Source organism: Labrus bergylta, chromosome 6 (genome assembly GCF_963930695.1).
Source record: "Labrus bergylta chromosome 6, fLabBer1.1, whole genome shotgun sequence".
Taxonomy (NCBI): Eukaryota; Metazoa; Chordata; class Actinopteri; order Labriformes; family Labridae; genus Labrus; species Labrus bergylta.
The window spans coordinates 30,883,586-30,899,254 of NC_089200.1; the positions used below are offsets into that span (position 1 = coordinate 30,883,586).

Below are 15,669 nucleotides of genomic sequence, written 5' to 3' on the forward strand. Positions count from 1 at the left end.
TTGCAACAGATTGTTTTAAATATCTGTGGACCCCTGGAGTGACAAACAAACCCAGTAGTTGCAAGAGAATAAGTATACACTTACTCTTCTACCACAGTGCACGTTTTAAGGACTGCTCTCTTGATTTGCTGATTTTTTTAATTTGATTTTTTAAATAAAATGTCTTAAATGAATTGTTACATTTCAGTAGTTAATCATGATTAATAGAACGTTTCTTAAGTCAACAGCATTGCGCTGCTTTTTCTGTTAGCCCGTGTATTTCCTGTTATTTGTTAGCATCAAGCTAACAAACTAAGATGTAGCCTAAAAAAATTTCCCCTACACCCCCACCAAGAAAAATGCAATATAAATGAAAATGTGTCTCATTTATATCATTTTTTAATCTTCATAATTCTAATAATATGGATGTTTTACAGCGAGTCATTTTGTTAGATACCACTGAGCTGCTTCTGATTATTGTCATTGTAACATTTGTTCATTGACTTTGTAAAACTAATTAATTATCTGCTTATATCTGTCAAACCACCATGATAACTCCAGGCTGCGGATCCAAAGTTCAGTAAAAAATAGAATTATGTTGTTGCTAAGTATGGCCTGGCCTCAGTCGCCTGGATTCGATTTCCCCCCCAAAATGTTGTTTTTCAATTTAACCCTTTGACTTGCATTGTAACCATGCGGTTGACCTTTTTTCCGCCGCCATATTGCTGTATTTAAAACTCTGAGAACCTTTCTTTGGCTGTTTATCCTCATTCACCTCATTGAATAGTGTATGTAACCCTGATTATGTCCAATGGGTGGCGCTTTGTTAAATTAATTATAGGTTATTTTAACAAGTTCTACTCTCTGTGATGTTTATATATGAACAAACTAAACATTTTGTTGCAGAAATGAAAGAAATCCATTCATGCCCAAAGTAACCCTAAACAGTCAACCAGCTGGCTGACCTGCATATCTGCTTCCTGATTGGGTAATATGAAAAATAAAACCTGAAATGAAGAGGCAGGAACACAATTTTATAAATCAGTAATGTTTGCAATAAATATTTTTTTGCAAATGGATTTCTTCGTGTGGAAGTCAAAGGGTTAAATGGCCTGTGTCCTGTTGCAGCAGCTATGGAGGACTTCAAACCTACTGGGAGCTAGTTTAAAGATTAGAGGTGAAACCTCTGTCTACTTTGGAACTATATCTGCTGGTGCAACACCTTAAATGTTAGAAGAGCTTAAACTCTGTGAATTAGAAATGACCTGCAAACTTGACATGTTTGCTGCTGCAACCCAAGGCTGAAGGATGACATTTTGACAGTTTAAAAGACAATTCTTAATATTATTAAATATTTAATAAACATGGATGAGTCTAAACTAAGACAACTTTACTTTAAAAGAAGTAATCAAACTAAGTCTTTTTGTTCTCCTGAATCATAGTAGTTGTTCTGACATTTCTCAGCTCTGAGTGTAGTTTTAACTACCACAAGTTAAAAGTGCATTTTTGACTTTCCTATATATTGATTCTGCATTTCATCGCAAATTTTTAGTTGAAGACAAGCTTTTGGTGTCCTGTACAATCTGTTGTGTAAAATGTGTGTCATGAAAAATTGGCGGTTGCCCCCAGAGGCTTTATCATCATCAGATGATAGCGGATGAGTTCAGAGATTGTATTTTTAATCAGCTGAGTTTGTAGCTGACTTGGCCACCTGACTTATCCACAAGCTGATTGGCTGTGGAAGCATGCCTTATAATCTTAACTCAGCCTGATGACCTTACTGGCTGACTTACAAAATGATAAGTGTCTCAGCTCAACAGTTTCTGAAATGAACTAAACTGTGTTTAACACCGAGACCCCACAGGATCCATGTGCCCTGTGGTAAAATTCCAATGTGGTTTTTGCCTTCAGTTCAACAGTGCTCCCTGATTTGATGTCTGTTTTGATATAATGTTGATATAGCGCTGAGATATACAGTCAGCAGTCTCTACGTAATATTTTATTTTGAAATTGACTCTTTGTGTTCCAGAGTCTGACTTCCTGGTCGGGACACTCTGCTATGTTGAGCTTGTGCTGGAAGTGCATCAGTTGAAAATATAATCAGGGATGCACCGGAGACATACACAGCATATGGAGGCTAGAGAGGATGGCGCACCTGAATCCTGTCGGGTTAAGGAGTTGCTCATAGACTGTATAAAACAGTGACATAGTCCCAGTGAAGTCACCTGTTGGTTTCTAAAGGGGGGCTTTGAGCCCAACCATGTTGGATGCCATTTTGGCAATGTTGTCTCAAAATAGCTTTCAGTCAACTTCCTATAAGAGAGCTACAACTCACCCACACCCCTAATTATGCACATTTATTTTAGCTTTACCTAATATAATCAAAACAGGTGCGTTATAACCCACCCCCCCTCTGTAACCAGCCTCAAGTGGACACTCAAGGAACTGCAGTTTTGTAAACAACCATACTGTCCTAGCTTTAATGAAAGTTAAATGGAGAAAGCAGTTTTCAGGGCCTTTAAAAAAAGCTCACCTAACATATGGCTGCTCACAGTAGTACCAGGCGATCTGCGGGGCAGGGAACCCTTCCGCCACACAGCGTACCTGTCCATCCACTGGGCCCTCATGTGACACAATTTCAGGTTTACCTAACAAACACAGGTTAATGTCACAACATGTCAGGTCAGAATTAAACCTTTTGGAGGTCTGAATAGGAGAGAGAAAGACCTCGTTTCACACAAAAAGAAATGGTCAATGAAACCTTTTCACACGTCAGTGAACAAAGATGAATGCAATGTGGAGTAATGAGATTCATTACATGGCTTCAGGGGGAAAAAAACCTTTTAAAAAATCTATGAAATAACTTACTGATCACAAAGATGGAGAAGGTTTGGTTTACTGATGCATCACGGTTAGAGGCTTTAAAGGTATACACTCCGCCTTCGGACATTTTAAGTCGCACCAGACGCAGCTCACTGCTGTACCTGGAAAAATAAAATTGGTGCAAATGTTTAATGTGTATTATTCCTGTAGATTTCTTTATCCAGCAGCATTTTAACAGCCTGCCATGGGAAATGGGCTTTGTTAAAGTGTTAAAGTGCCTGTTTTTGCCCCTTCCAATATTTTTTTTTTGCAAGATCCCCTTTTTATTTAAAACACTTAGAAGCAAAATCTGAGCATATCAGTGACAAAAAAACACAACTTTTAATGGACTCACTTTGATCAGGTGCAATTACCTTAAAGGACTAGGTTGCAGCTGTTTTGCAGCTAATTCCAAAAGTTTGAGTACCCATTAGAAAAGCCCGACCAATTAACCGGCCAGCTGACAATATCGGGCGATATTAGCATATCCAGTGACTATGAGTACCGGTGTGCCGATATTACTAGATTTATTCACCAGTCAAATAGCATTTGATCTGAGTATGGTTGTGTTACACTAGCAGTTCTCTTTCAGGCTGTCACCAGGAGAGTGTGCTGTGTGGATTACCACAAGCCTTTTCACTGTCCAGAGTGTCAAGCAGTGATACATATACATAACACAGTTACTTTCCACTTAAGTGACCATCTTGCCTTTATTATTCTGTACATCTGATAACTGCATATGAAGGATCAACACAATAAATATGTTTATGTATAACTATCTATCGCTACAGATCGAAGATAGATATAGATAGAAAGATTTCTCCCTCGATATCGGTAAAAATCCATATCAGTCGGGCCCTACCTATTAGACATGAAAGTCCCAATGTCAGTAATAATAGAGCCAAACTTAAATTAATTTCCAGTTGTGTATAAACAGAAAAGAGTGTGATCTCCCTAGTTCTTGTGAAAGCTGCTTGAGAAAACATGAAATGCTCAAATATTTGCATTAATGATTACAAACAGTCTTCTGTTTGTCTTCTGTTGTTTTTGACAGAATGTAAATGCGAAACAAAGGTTAACTCTTAGAAGTTTCCTATTTAGGGAATCTCTTTACCCCATCGTGATCGTTATAAAAGAGGTTCAAAATGGTTTCCTGTGTTTGCTGTTGGCAGTCCAGCAGACACTTGAGAGTCACGTCCCACTCTTCCAGTGTCAATAGAAAGCAGAGCTGAACTGCATTACCAGCCTGGGTTAATATTATGTAATATTTTGATCTGCAGAACAGACGTTTTAATGAGGATATGTCATGGTTTCTCTTTCTGTGAAAGCCATTTATATTCTGCTCAAGGGCCTTTCAAGAATCTCAGTGCAGCCGCAGCCAAGCAGGAGGTGTTAAATTCCACGAACAGAGTGTAATGAACTTTTAAATCTAAGTGCTACAATGTGTAGAAGTGAAGCACTGGCAGCAGGTCTGTGTTTGTGTTATCTCACCTATACTCGTGGCTGTGTGTAGTGATGACGTGGTCCGACGTGTTCATCAGCTCTCTGCCCGTGAAGCTCCAGGAGAAAGTGTGCGGCTTCGGATAAGCCTCCAAGTCAACATTCAGGGACAAGCTATCGCCTGAACGCACCTGGATGGTTTTGTTTTGTGTAGGCGACAAGTTGATGAATCCCTTTTCTGAAAAATAAGAAAAAAAATTAATAAGATATTGTCAAAAAAATATTCAAGAGTTTTATTTTTATTTTTTGGTGCTTTTTGTGACTTTAATGTAGAGATAGGACAGTGGATAGAGTCAGAAATCAGGGAGAGAGAGAGTGGGGAATGACATGCGGGAAAGGAACCACAGGCTGGACCCAAACCCGGGCCGCCCGCCCGGAAGACCGCAGCCTCCATTAATGGGCGCTGGTGGCGCACTAACCACTGCACCACTGCACCACCAGTGCCCCGAAATATTCAAGCTTTTTATTGTATAGTCTTTCATTGTGTGCAGGAAAACAGAGGTCTGTGGAGTGTAGAAAAGGCAGACCACATTTATGAAATTCAAATTTCTAATTTGGCATTTTTTCCGAAATCAATTAACCAAGGCTGTAAAACTTTAACATTTTTGTATTTACTTTTGTTTAATCGCTAAATCTCAATGGTTAAATCCATTTTTTAATTGCATTTCTTGAAATTCCATTATCTCACATTTAAAGAGATATATTTTTAGTATTTATTTGGAATTTTTTTATTGTCTAAAGCTGAGAATATTTAACTTGCTGTTTGAATTCCACCCTTCTTTTATTTTAAAATATAATAAGGACGTTCTGGTCAATCGAAGGTAACGATATTAGAATTACATTTGACTCTTCAACTCAGCTGTCTGAAATGAGACATTCAAAGATGCAGCAGTGTAGTTCTTTTCCATCACTGTGACTACAGGGAGACACTGCGGAGGCTTACCCCCAGTGCGATTAATCGTGATTTTCATCTGCTAAAGGGCGCCCGGCAGAAAAAGAGTTAGTGAACCACAGAGTTAAATCTTTGTAGAAGATGTAAACTGACTGCAGCTTTACATTCATAGTCATAACCTTCATGTACTCACCGCAAACATCGAGCCACAACGACTGCGAGCTGTTGCCCTTCTCGTTCTCTGCCTCACATCGGTACCTCCCAGTGTCTCGAGCCTCCACCGCGGCGATGTGCAAGGTGACGCTGCGGACGTGTGTGAAGTGCTCCGTCGTGATACGTGAAGCAACATCAACCTTTGCTGGTTGCTGTGGATACCAGACGGCACCCTGTCAACGCCCAGAGATCTCTACAGATTAACCCCGTCTGCATGTCTATCCGTGCTGACAGACACACAACCGCCAGCATGCGTCGACACACTACACAGCTCGCACGAGCACGCACGCCACACTTTACACACAGCCGAGATCCTGAAGCTTCTACAGCATGACCCACGTGCAGAAGAACAGGCAACCACTGACAGCAGGTACACACACAACCTCTGCCAGTTTCAAATAATAAACACAAATTTGTGTTTTCTGTGGGTCAAAACATCACTATTATCACAAGTGGTTCCCATTTTTGTTTCCAGCTTATAATTGGGTACAAATTTAAGACCCATGAAGGTCGTTTTTTATTAGGTCTCTAAATGTCCTAATAAATCATCTTTTTATTAGTGGTTGACTGTTCCCTACTTTAAATAGTCCCAGGTGACCACATCAGTAAAAAGTTAGGGGCCAATACACAAAGAATGGATTGAGGCTGTTTAAAGCACCATGAATTTACAATTCTCTGCACCGTCTCAACATGGATTCACAAATAAATACACAAATCATATTCCAGGACAAATCACACCAACAATGATGCAGAATTGTAATGTGTGCATAAAACTTTTGAGATGTGTGAGTTGGACAAAGTTGAAACGGAGTCCCATTTTCTTTTGCATTGTATAAAATATGATGCTTTAAGAGAATTATAGTTTCATGAAGTAAAATCTGAAATATTGGGGCAGACAGATGTGCAGAAACTGGAATGGCTGTTTAAGTTTGATGTGTTTAAATTTGCTAATTTTGCTTCAAAAGCTTGGAAAAGAAGATTAGTTTGACATCTTGCTTTCTCTTTTTGTTTCTTGAGAATGAATATAGCTTACCTAGTGCACTCTGATCTGGGAACATTTTAATTTATGGTGTCATGTAAGCCCATGCGGGCTGGGCATATGGATGTATATATGACACAATAATAAAATAAAAAACTAAACTAAACTCAAAAACACTAGTCCCAGGTATCAAATGTTGTGTAATCTCTTGTGTGTAATTCCAAACAAACTCCTGTTTTAATTGTTTGGTACTAAAAAGATCTAAAGTTCTTTAAAGCTTCAGAAAAGTATTGAAAACTTTGACCATCTTTGAGATCAGCTCTGGGCATCTCCGCTCTCCACTGCAAGGTTCACATTCTTTTAAAATCTCTCTATAGACGATAAAAAATGGAGGAAAAGAGGCTGCTCTTCTTCCAGTTTGTAGGGCTCGCTGCTTCCTCCCCGCAGCGAGCGAGCAGGATCAAATAAAACTCTCAGCCTCATCCTGGGTAAGGAGAAAAGCAGAACCAGAGCCCCAAGCTAGAGCTTAAGCTTCATTTTATCTGGTGCTTTGAGAATATGATGTTTTCTTTGTGTGACATTTGTAAAAAGTTAAGAGCAAAGCTGAGAATCCGTTCTTTGTGAATTCGCCCCCGTAATGTGAAGTATTTCCTAGTTTAATGTACCGTCCACAGCTCTACCCATGGTACAGAAAATGCTGATGATGAGTCTCACCGAGCCAGGTGGGATGTCCCACTTCAGCTTGATCTCTCCGTTGACGTTGGTGGTGTTACAGGTGAGGGAGAGACTCTCCCCTCGGGTGAGAATGACTCGTTTGGGCGCCAGCAGCTCGATCACAGGACGAGCGATGGGGACTTAAGAGGAAAAACAAAGAAACTGCTTTTAACCTGAGTTTGGAGCAGCAGTTACAATGTGCAAATAAATATGCATTTAAATGTGGTTACCTGGTCTAACAGTCAGGTAGTAGTCATGTGACCTGACCAGCTCCTCCCCAAGCTGCCCTGTGCACACGTAGCAGCCCTCGTAGGCCTTCTGGGGGTTGTGGATGGTGATGCCTTGCTCCAGGCTTGCGGAAAACTGGAGACCAGAGGCCAGGGCTGCACTGGAACATGTTTCCAGGCGCAGGTTGTCCAGACTTGGATCAGTTGCCAGGCAGGGGATGGAAGCAGCGTCTCCCACACGAGTGAGAATCTTGAACACCATCGATTTTCTGAAAGGATTGTCAGGATCTGCCAAAAAAAAAACAGAAAAAACACAATCACACATCAAGAACTTCAGCCAAAAAGTGAGGCAGCACAGTGAGCTGTTCAAGCTTTGGTTTTGTGACATGATGAGAAACATTATTTAGCTATAAAAAATAAATAAATTTTTAGTATGTGTACTGACTGACAGATCATTACTTTGAATTTCTTTCTTTGAAACAACTGTCATTGGATGGCTTGTCCACTCATTCTGTTGTGAAGGGTTTGCAGGAAATTGAGTGTTTATCATTGAATTAACTGAGCTTTAGCGGAGATAATAATTGTGTAGTGAGTTGCAGAATTTAAAAGCCGCTGCTTTGAGCCTTAGAACATGTCTTTTAGTTATCTTGGACGACAAAACACTTAAAACACCTTTAAACAGGCAGACCTGTTGTAATGATGCAATCAGACACCCGCTCTGACACGGGGGAGAAGGTGGTGCTGTTAGGTCAGTGAACGTGAAGGTCTGCCTGGCTCTGCTGAGTGAAACATGCAGAGCTGTTGTCTGTCTAAAATCACTCTTTTTCTACTTTAATTTATGCACTTTATGCATGTGTGGTAGGTTGATCTATCCGTGGCATCAGTGTAGCATGGTGTATGAACTACAATCAAACGAGTGTGTTTAATCACCTACACCAGTGATGACAGCCCTGCAAAAATCCATAACGCAGCAGAGTAATAATACCGGTGATGGTACTGAGACTCTTTGATTCTTCACAAGCTAGTAGGCTAATTTAGCGTAACATTACAACAGCACAAACTTTACTTAAACTGGCTGACAGAACGTAACAGCCCCACTACATAGTTACAACGTTAACAGTTCAAAAACTCATTAAATCCTTTGTAAACTGATCGTCCATGATGGAAAGAAAGAAACGGTTGTTTAACGTGCATATATCCAATGGCTCCATGTTATCACACGGTCAAAACAAAGGTGCTGATTGGTCAGAAAAAAGGTGCAGTGAATCTGCACTCAATTGATTTTCCTTACCAGCTGGAAATGTGAATTAAAGTTATGCTATTTTGGATTCAGTGTAACAATACACATTCAATTTAAAATTTTAATTTAAAAAAGTATTGGTAACTCAAGTTGAGCAATTCAAATAGAATATACAAAATTCTAATTCAGTTTCTGTTGACACAACTTTCTGCCTTTAAAAGTGTGTTACATTTATAACTGTTCTGTGTACTAAGCCTTGTTGACTTTGTGCACATAAAGCTGATTTTAGAATAGAGTTGTAATTTTGACCCTTATGTAGTAGGGGTGTAAAGAGTAATCGTTAAAATCGTGAAAAATCAATTCAAAGGTGTGAAGGTTCACATAGAGGCGGTTGGCAGCTTGAAATTGAGGACACATCATCATCTGGTGCAGTGGTTAGAGCGCGCACCCCATGTCTGGAGGCTGTAGTTCTCAAAGTGGGCAGCCCAGGTTCAAATCCGACCTGTGGCTCCTTTTCCGCATGTCGTTCCCCACTCTCTCTCTCTCCGATTCTATCTGTCCTATCTCTCAAATAAAGGCACAAAAAGCCCAAAAATAAATCTTTAAAAAATATAAATAAATGAAAAGCCGCAAAATCAGGAATTTTACTCTGCAACAATCACAAAACAAAGATGGTGAAGTCCTAGATGGACTGAATCATTGACCTTTAATAGAGAAGTTTTTCATTTTTGGTGGCAGTCAGCTTTTCTCTTAACCTGTTAAAACACAGAATGCATCGACGTTTGTAACCAGGTGTCCATTAAAAATATAAGACCAAGTCAAACAGAAACTATGCAAAAGAAAAGCTTACTCCCACTCCTTCTATTCCAATATTCCTGCAGAAGTTTGCTGCATGGAAGAGAACAGTTGGTGCTTCTAATTCTCCAGTTGGTGCCATTACACCATTGCAGAAGGACGAGGTCATATCGAGCTAATTTAACTGAAAGTTTAGTTGAAACAGTTTTGCGAGGTTTTCCTCCTTCAAATCTTTAAAGGCTACTTGTAGAGTGTTTTTTTTTTTTTGAAATGCCGAGGAGCACAGGAGTTGTTTATCTGCAGAGGCATCATAAACACGCCATGTTTTCACACTACTGCACGTAGACCCAGAAGAAAAACAGCAATGTGCTAACAGAGGAGGATGCAGAACACTGCTACCTATAAACCTGGAAGTAAACAACATTAGACATTTAAATAAACAGCTTTGCAAATGTTTCACTGTAACACTGCATGTAAACAAGCCTCTGTTTGTAGGAACTCCACAGTACAGCTCAAACGCCATGATATCTGCTGATACTATATTTTGTTTTCAACAAATCTTCCTCAGGTCTTTCGACACTTTTTCAATTGCAAAACAAAAACATGTTTGCAGCATTCTGAGGAACATTTGTTTGGCATGTCCGCTCAGATATTCTCTGCACAAATTGGAATTTCACACAAAACATTCAGATTACAGATAACAGCCTCTCTGTTTACTGTTCACTATCAGTCACACTGTGTCAGAGCCGCTTCAAACTGGACAGTTTTCACTCACACACTGAAAGTCTTTTACTCGTGAAGCACAGGGAACGCAGTGTATCTCTGATCATTTTTCTTTAGCATGTTTGGCTGCACACACACAGAGATATACACACCAGTGCTCTCTATATTGTTTTTCTGCCCCAAGAATTCTGTTGTTGCTATGGTAAACTGAGTGTTGCCAAATCAACCAGAACAGAAATCTTCAGGATTAAAAGTTTAAATCAAATGGATCCATATTTGCAGAATCAACAAGCACAAAAGGCGGATTTGTTATCAAGCTTTTGGTTATCTACACACAGAGATCCACCCTGCAGAAGACAAAGCCTTCACTGTTTACCTGTGCAAGTTTTGTCAGCAGAGTAAATATTTTTTTGATAATACTACATCTGAGCCATCTCATCCACAAAGTAGTTACTGTTCGCAGCCTCAGAGGTGGATGTGTGAATAGTGGAGTGAGTGATCAGCACATGATATCAGCCTGCAGGGATGGCAGCAGGCCAAGGGGATGTAGAGTCACAGAGAGAAAGGAAATACAGTAGAACTCAGTCATGCACTTCATAAACAGCTTCGGTATCTACTGTACCTGTCCGGGGCAAAGCTACAAACACACCCACACACACACACTGATCTCACTGCACAGAGACACAGCTTCCTTTGGCTGTAACCTGCAGTCTGATTCTCCAGATTTCACTTCTCCATTTATTTTATTTCATAAACATCACATAATCTTAACGCACCAAAACACCCCCTCAAAACATTCCATCCTGCTACCTTTGATGTAGACGTAGATGGAGGTCTGCTCCTGTGAACTCTCCTCCAGGCAGATGTAGCGTCCCATGTGAACGGGCTGAGCCCTGGAGACGTGCAGTGTTGACATCCCGTCGATCTTTTTCTCGCCCCGCACCCTCGGCCGGTCCTCCCGCTGCCACTGCATTGCTTTCTCGCCCTGACAGCGCAGCTCGAAGGGTTTGTTGAGCACGACGACGATGTGGGGGTCTGCGGGGGTGATGGTGGGCTTTGTGTCACCTGTAAAGAAAACAAAAGAGAGAGAAATCCACCGCTATCACGCCAATGTAATGATGAGAAAACACCCCCGTTGGGAGGGAAAAGATTGTGCATGATTACCACCACAATTCTTGTACTGAAACGGCGCGGTTAAAAGTTTCCAAATGCTAGAAAAAATTGGATGCAACACTTTTTTTATTTTGACAAAAACCTCAAATTTGCAGTTTTGCAACACGAATGAAATGTTGGAATGCATTTTCACACCATTGTGGAGTCCAGATGTGCTAGCAGCTACAACCACACCAAAGAGATCCCCAAGCGCCCAAGCAGCTGAAAGATACAACAAGTCAACACAAGCAGGACAAGGACGAGAAAATTGGAAGTATGAGGGCAATTCTATCATGACTTTCATGTTGATTTATCTGATGTGTTTATACACTCGGTCATGCTTCAGTTTAGAAACGCTGATTACAATTTCCCAGAGCTCAAAGTGACATCTATAAAGTGCTCATTTTGTCCAACCGACAGACCAAAACAGGACACTCTTCGTTATGCACCATAAACAATAAGGGAGAAAATCCTCACATTTAACACGCTGGAAACCATCATCAAACTGTTAATTTTACTTTTTAAAAGTTGTTGTTTTCAGCTTGAAGAGCTTGTGACCAACAAAGCAAACACAGCAAAGATACAGCGGCATTGTGGACGGAAGCTGTGAGCGGTCTATTTGTTTTTGTCAGCGTTTTAGAGACACACAGACGGCTTCAATTATTCAAGAAAGGTCCCTCCCACGTATCTCTGGACCTCCGGTAGAGTCCTGACTCTGACTTTTTACAACAGTGTAATGAGTGAGTAACAGATATTTGATTATTCTGATCATGAGACACACGGCGGTATCGTCTATTTTTCATCTACAAGTCTCACAATAAACCTCATTGCCCACACACTTAAGATTTGAAAGAAAAAACAGATGGAGCCCATAAATTCTGTCATCATTATGTAGCAGCAGGAATTGAACCCTCAACTTCTGGGAATGAAAAGTAAAAATTTTTTTTAAAAAATTTAAAAAAAGAGTGTGTTTTTCAACATTTTAGCAAAAGGCAGGTTTTCTAAAGGACAGAGCAACTCAAAGATTCATTTGAGGTACCAAAAGAAAAGAGGTGGAGAGTCATCATCCCATGCTTTTTGTTCCTGATAACACTTGTGACAAACACACAAGGCTACAGTCAGGGTCATACCGGCTGCTGCTGACAAAGATCCTTATCCCCCATCCTCCCCCTTCTATGATATAATAAATAAACACATTTAAAAAAAGACATCAATGTCCACACACAGTCTGAGCTCTGACTGCTCTATGTTAGGGTGTGGTGGCGTTCTGGATCCATCTGAAATGCTTAAATTAAAAAAATCACAGAACTGCAAACAGGAATGTATCATTATACAAAGATGGGTCTATGTAGAGACTGTTAATAATGCTGTGTGTGCTCAGCCTCTGCACTGATGCGTAAATATTTGACTAACAACTGTGGAATTTAACGTAAAGAAGGGGGTTGCTATGTGAAAAGGAGGAGCTGAAAACATGATTTACAACTTCTCCATGTGTGGCACTATACGCTGCTAATTGAATGATGTGTTTGTTTATCCATGGGATCAGGTCTGTAGTGCTTAAGACAAACTTTATGGTGTGTCTTATTTGATTGTTGCAGTCAGTCAGGTGATGCATCACTGAGCCGGGGCATCTGCAGGACCCACAATGTGCCCCCCCCTCCACTACAGCCTCAGCCAGCCCTGTGATATTTCTCTAACCACAACTCCATTACACACATGACCTATCCAAAGTTTAAAATCACTGTTGTCAAAATGTTCCTCCTTCAGTAATATTCCATACTGAACATTTGAAAAAGATATATTCTCTTTTATTTTAATGATTGACACTGTCAAAAAGTACTGTGCAAAAAGTTATTTTTGGTCATTAAAAACAAGAAATGACACAGTATTGGGTGCATGTCAGTGTCTTCGATTTTTGTTGCCATGGCACGAATTTAGTTTGAATTTCACGAGTATCAAATGGACGTTTAAAATTGCAATACAATTTAGTGTTGCACCCTTTAAAACTCTCCCGCAGTTCAAATGAAACAATAACCATAAATATGTGCATCTTTTTGTTTTTAAGCTACTTTTTTACAATGTAGTTAAGAAAGAGTTCAGAATTGTGTTTATTTATTTGAGCATTTTTATTTTTACTAGGACAGTAAAAAGACCTCCAGAGAAACAAATATTACATTTATATTTTAGGCCCCTTTATCTCCATTGGGGTCCTGGGTATTCAGTCCCACTTTTCCTCCACTATGACGCTCATCAATCAAATGCAAAAAAAAAGAAAGGCACAGAAAACTCCACCTGATGCCTCTCTGAGCATATCAACTTGTGCGTGCGCTCTGCTACAACAGCTTTCCATAAATTTGTGTCATATCTCTGGAAAACCCCCAAAGTCTTTCCTCACGAGATAAAAGGCAACATTATAAAATAAACACTTCTAATTAAAGGCACAGAGCGAGAAGACCGCTTTATGTAAGTATTACAATTAGGTGTTAATGAACGGTGACCTCCACAGCTGACTCTGAAGATGTTGCCAAGCCGTAATAACAGCAACGTGTTTCCAAACAGCCAACACCACATCAAACTGCACCTTAATCTGTATATTATTAGTATAGCATGCTCACTGCACCTTAATCTGTATATTATAATCCTAAAAATACACTTATATTTATAGCATTTATTTATATTTATAGCATCCCATTAATCCAGCCATCCATATATACCTAATAATTCAGTTTTTTTAGTCTACATCTGTAAATTTTGTGATTACTGTACATAGCACAGACTCTTGCACTTTCTGCTTGTTGCACTTCTGGTGAGATGCCAAACTTCATTTCGTTACTCTATACTTGTATATGTGTAATGACAATAAAGTTGAATCTCATCTCATCTCATCTCACCACATCAAACTGTCGGAACAATGTGGCGCTTAAAGTCACACGTGACAATATTTATCCAACAAGTGAGAAACGACACAGCTATGCTGCCTTACAACTGCAGGACGCACTAACAGCTCGTTTGCATGCTTCCCAGGAATATGCCGAGATATTTCCATACTGGCGGTTATATTGTGCGCTGTATCTCCCTGAAGCTGCGCCTCCACCTAGCAGTAAGAGCATCCCACTTCCACTCACCGTGTGATTACTTTTTTGTTAATAGCGCTCTGCTGCTCTCTGAATAAAACATGAGTTATTAAAGTTGCATCCAAATCATGAGCCAAGGTATCCGCTTTCCTCGTCAGGTTTAGGTTTCAGAGACTTCAGGTTTTCTCATCAGCGCTCACTGCACCAGCCTCCCAGAACAAAGAGAAATGCACCAAAAAACCACGCAAAGCAAGTGGAGCGATTTACTTCTGCAGAACATGGATTATCTCTATCTCACTGAGCTGTACGGAGATGAACACATGTTCTAAATTTTCATATAATCGAGCCTCTGGTTGATACGAAGAGCAACAAGTTGTGGTGCGTAAAGTGCCGAAGTCTTACCTGGCCGGAAGGTTAACTGTAGAAAGACGGACAGCAGTATCCAGTGATATTCCATAGTTATAATTCCATGGGTCTAGCTGTGAAGGTTAGCCAGTTCCTGGATAGTAAACGGAGCTCTGGTGTATTCGCGGAGTGCGTTGGAGTTGAGGGAAGTTCACTGCGGGCTCAGAGAGAGACGCGCTCACAAAGTGTTTAAAGGCACAGACGCGCAGTGGAGCTCGCAGCAGCAGCAGCTTGGTCTTCCTGCAAACATGCTGTACTCCAGGAGTGACTGAGGCGTCAACAACATGTTTTCAGGAGCCAGTGGACGAGCTTATTACTCACGCCGTGCACGCGTAGAGGGAGGCGACATCCAAACCACACACACACACGCGCGCGCGCGCACACACACACACACACACACACACACACACACACACACACACTCTCTCTCTCTATCTCTATCTCTCTCTCTCTCTCTCTCTCTCTCTCTCTGAGACAAAGAGAGAGACACGTGCAGCTCCCTTTTATTCATGATCTGTTCTGACAATTGAGCGGACAAAATTTGGTGACATGTAAAACAGGATTAAATACATCCCAGCTAAAGGACATTTGCCAACGTTGTATTCAAAAGTTTCATTAAATTTATTCATTTCGTTCTACTTTGTGCATCTTTATTTACATTTTATTTTTATAAAGCACACACTTGGATAAAAATAAAAAAAAAAACCTCCGAAATTGAGTCGGGAACCCAAAATAACGAGCTCTTTGTATTGGCCCCCCTTCTAATACCACACCACATTTTTTTTAACCCTGGCACGCTCTCACAGGCTCCACAGCTGGCCTGATTCTGCGCCATGGCTACTTCCGATGCTAGTGTTGAGAGACATAAGCTATAACAAACAGCTGTCTCTGTTACCCACAAAGTATCTCCTTCA

General features: G+C 40.4%; 1 protein-coding gene across 4 annotated transcripts in view; it reads right to left on the bottom strand.

The window, feature by feature from the left end:
• Positions 1 to 15,144, bottom strand: part of kita (KIT proto-oncogene, receptor tyrosine kinase a) — a 73,274-nt gene extending 58,130 nt beyond the window's left edge. The window contains exons 1-8 of one of the 4 annotated variants that reach the window (XM_065956183.1): positions 14,753 to 15,144; positions 10,935 to 11,189; positions 7,370 to 7,654; positions 7,140 to 7,279; positions 5,427 to 5,619; positions 4,333 to 4,519; positions 2,848 to 2,963; positions 2,513 to 2,627 (exon numbers count right to left, since the gene is read on the bottom strand). In XM_065956183.1, the coding sequence (XP_065812255.1) occupies positions 2,513 to 2,627; positions 2,848 to 2,963; positions 4,333 to 4,519; positions 5,427 to 5,619; positions 7,140 to 7,279; positions 7,370 to 7,654; positions 10,935 to 11,189; positions 14,753 to 14,807 (1,346 nt within the window). In that variant the 5' untranslated portion in view covers positions 14,808 to 15,144. The remainder of the gene's footprint in view (positions 1 to 2,512; positions 2,628 to 2,847; positions 2,964 to 4,332; positions 4,520 to 5,426; positions 5,620 to 7,139; positions 7,280 to 7,369; positions 7,655 to 10,934; positions 11,190 to 14,752) is intronic. The other 3 variants (XM_065956184.1, XM_020643773.3, XM_020643774.3) reach the window with 3 other exon arrangements.
• Positions 15,145 to 15,669: the final 525 nt, after the last annotated feature.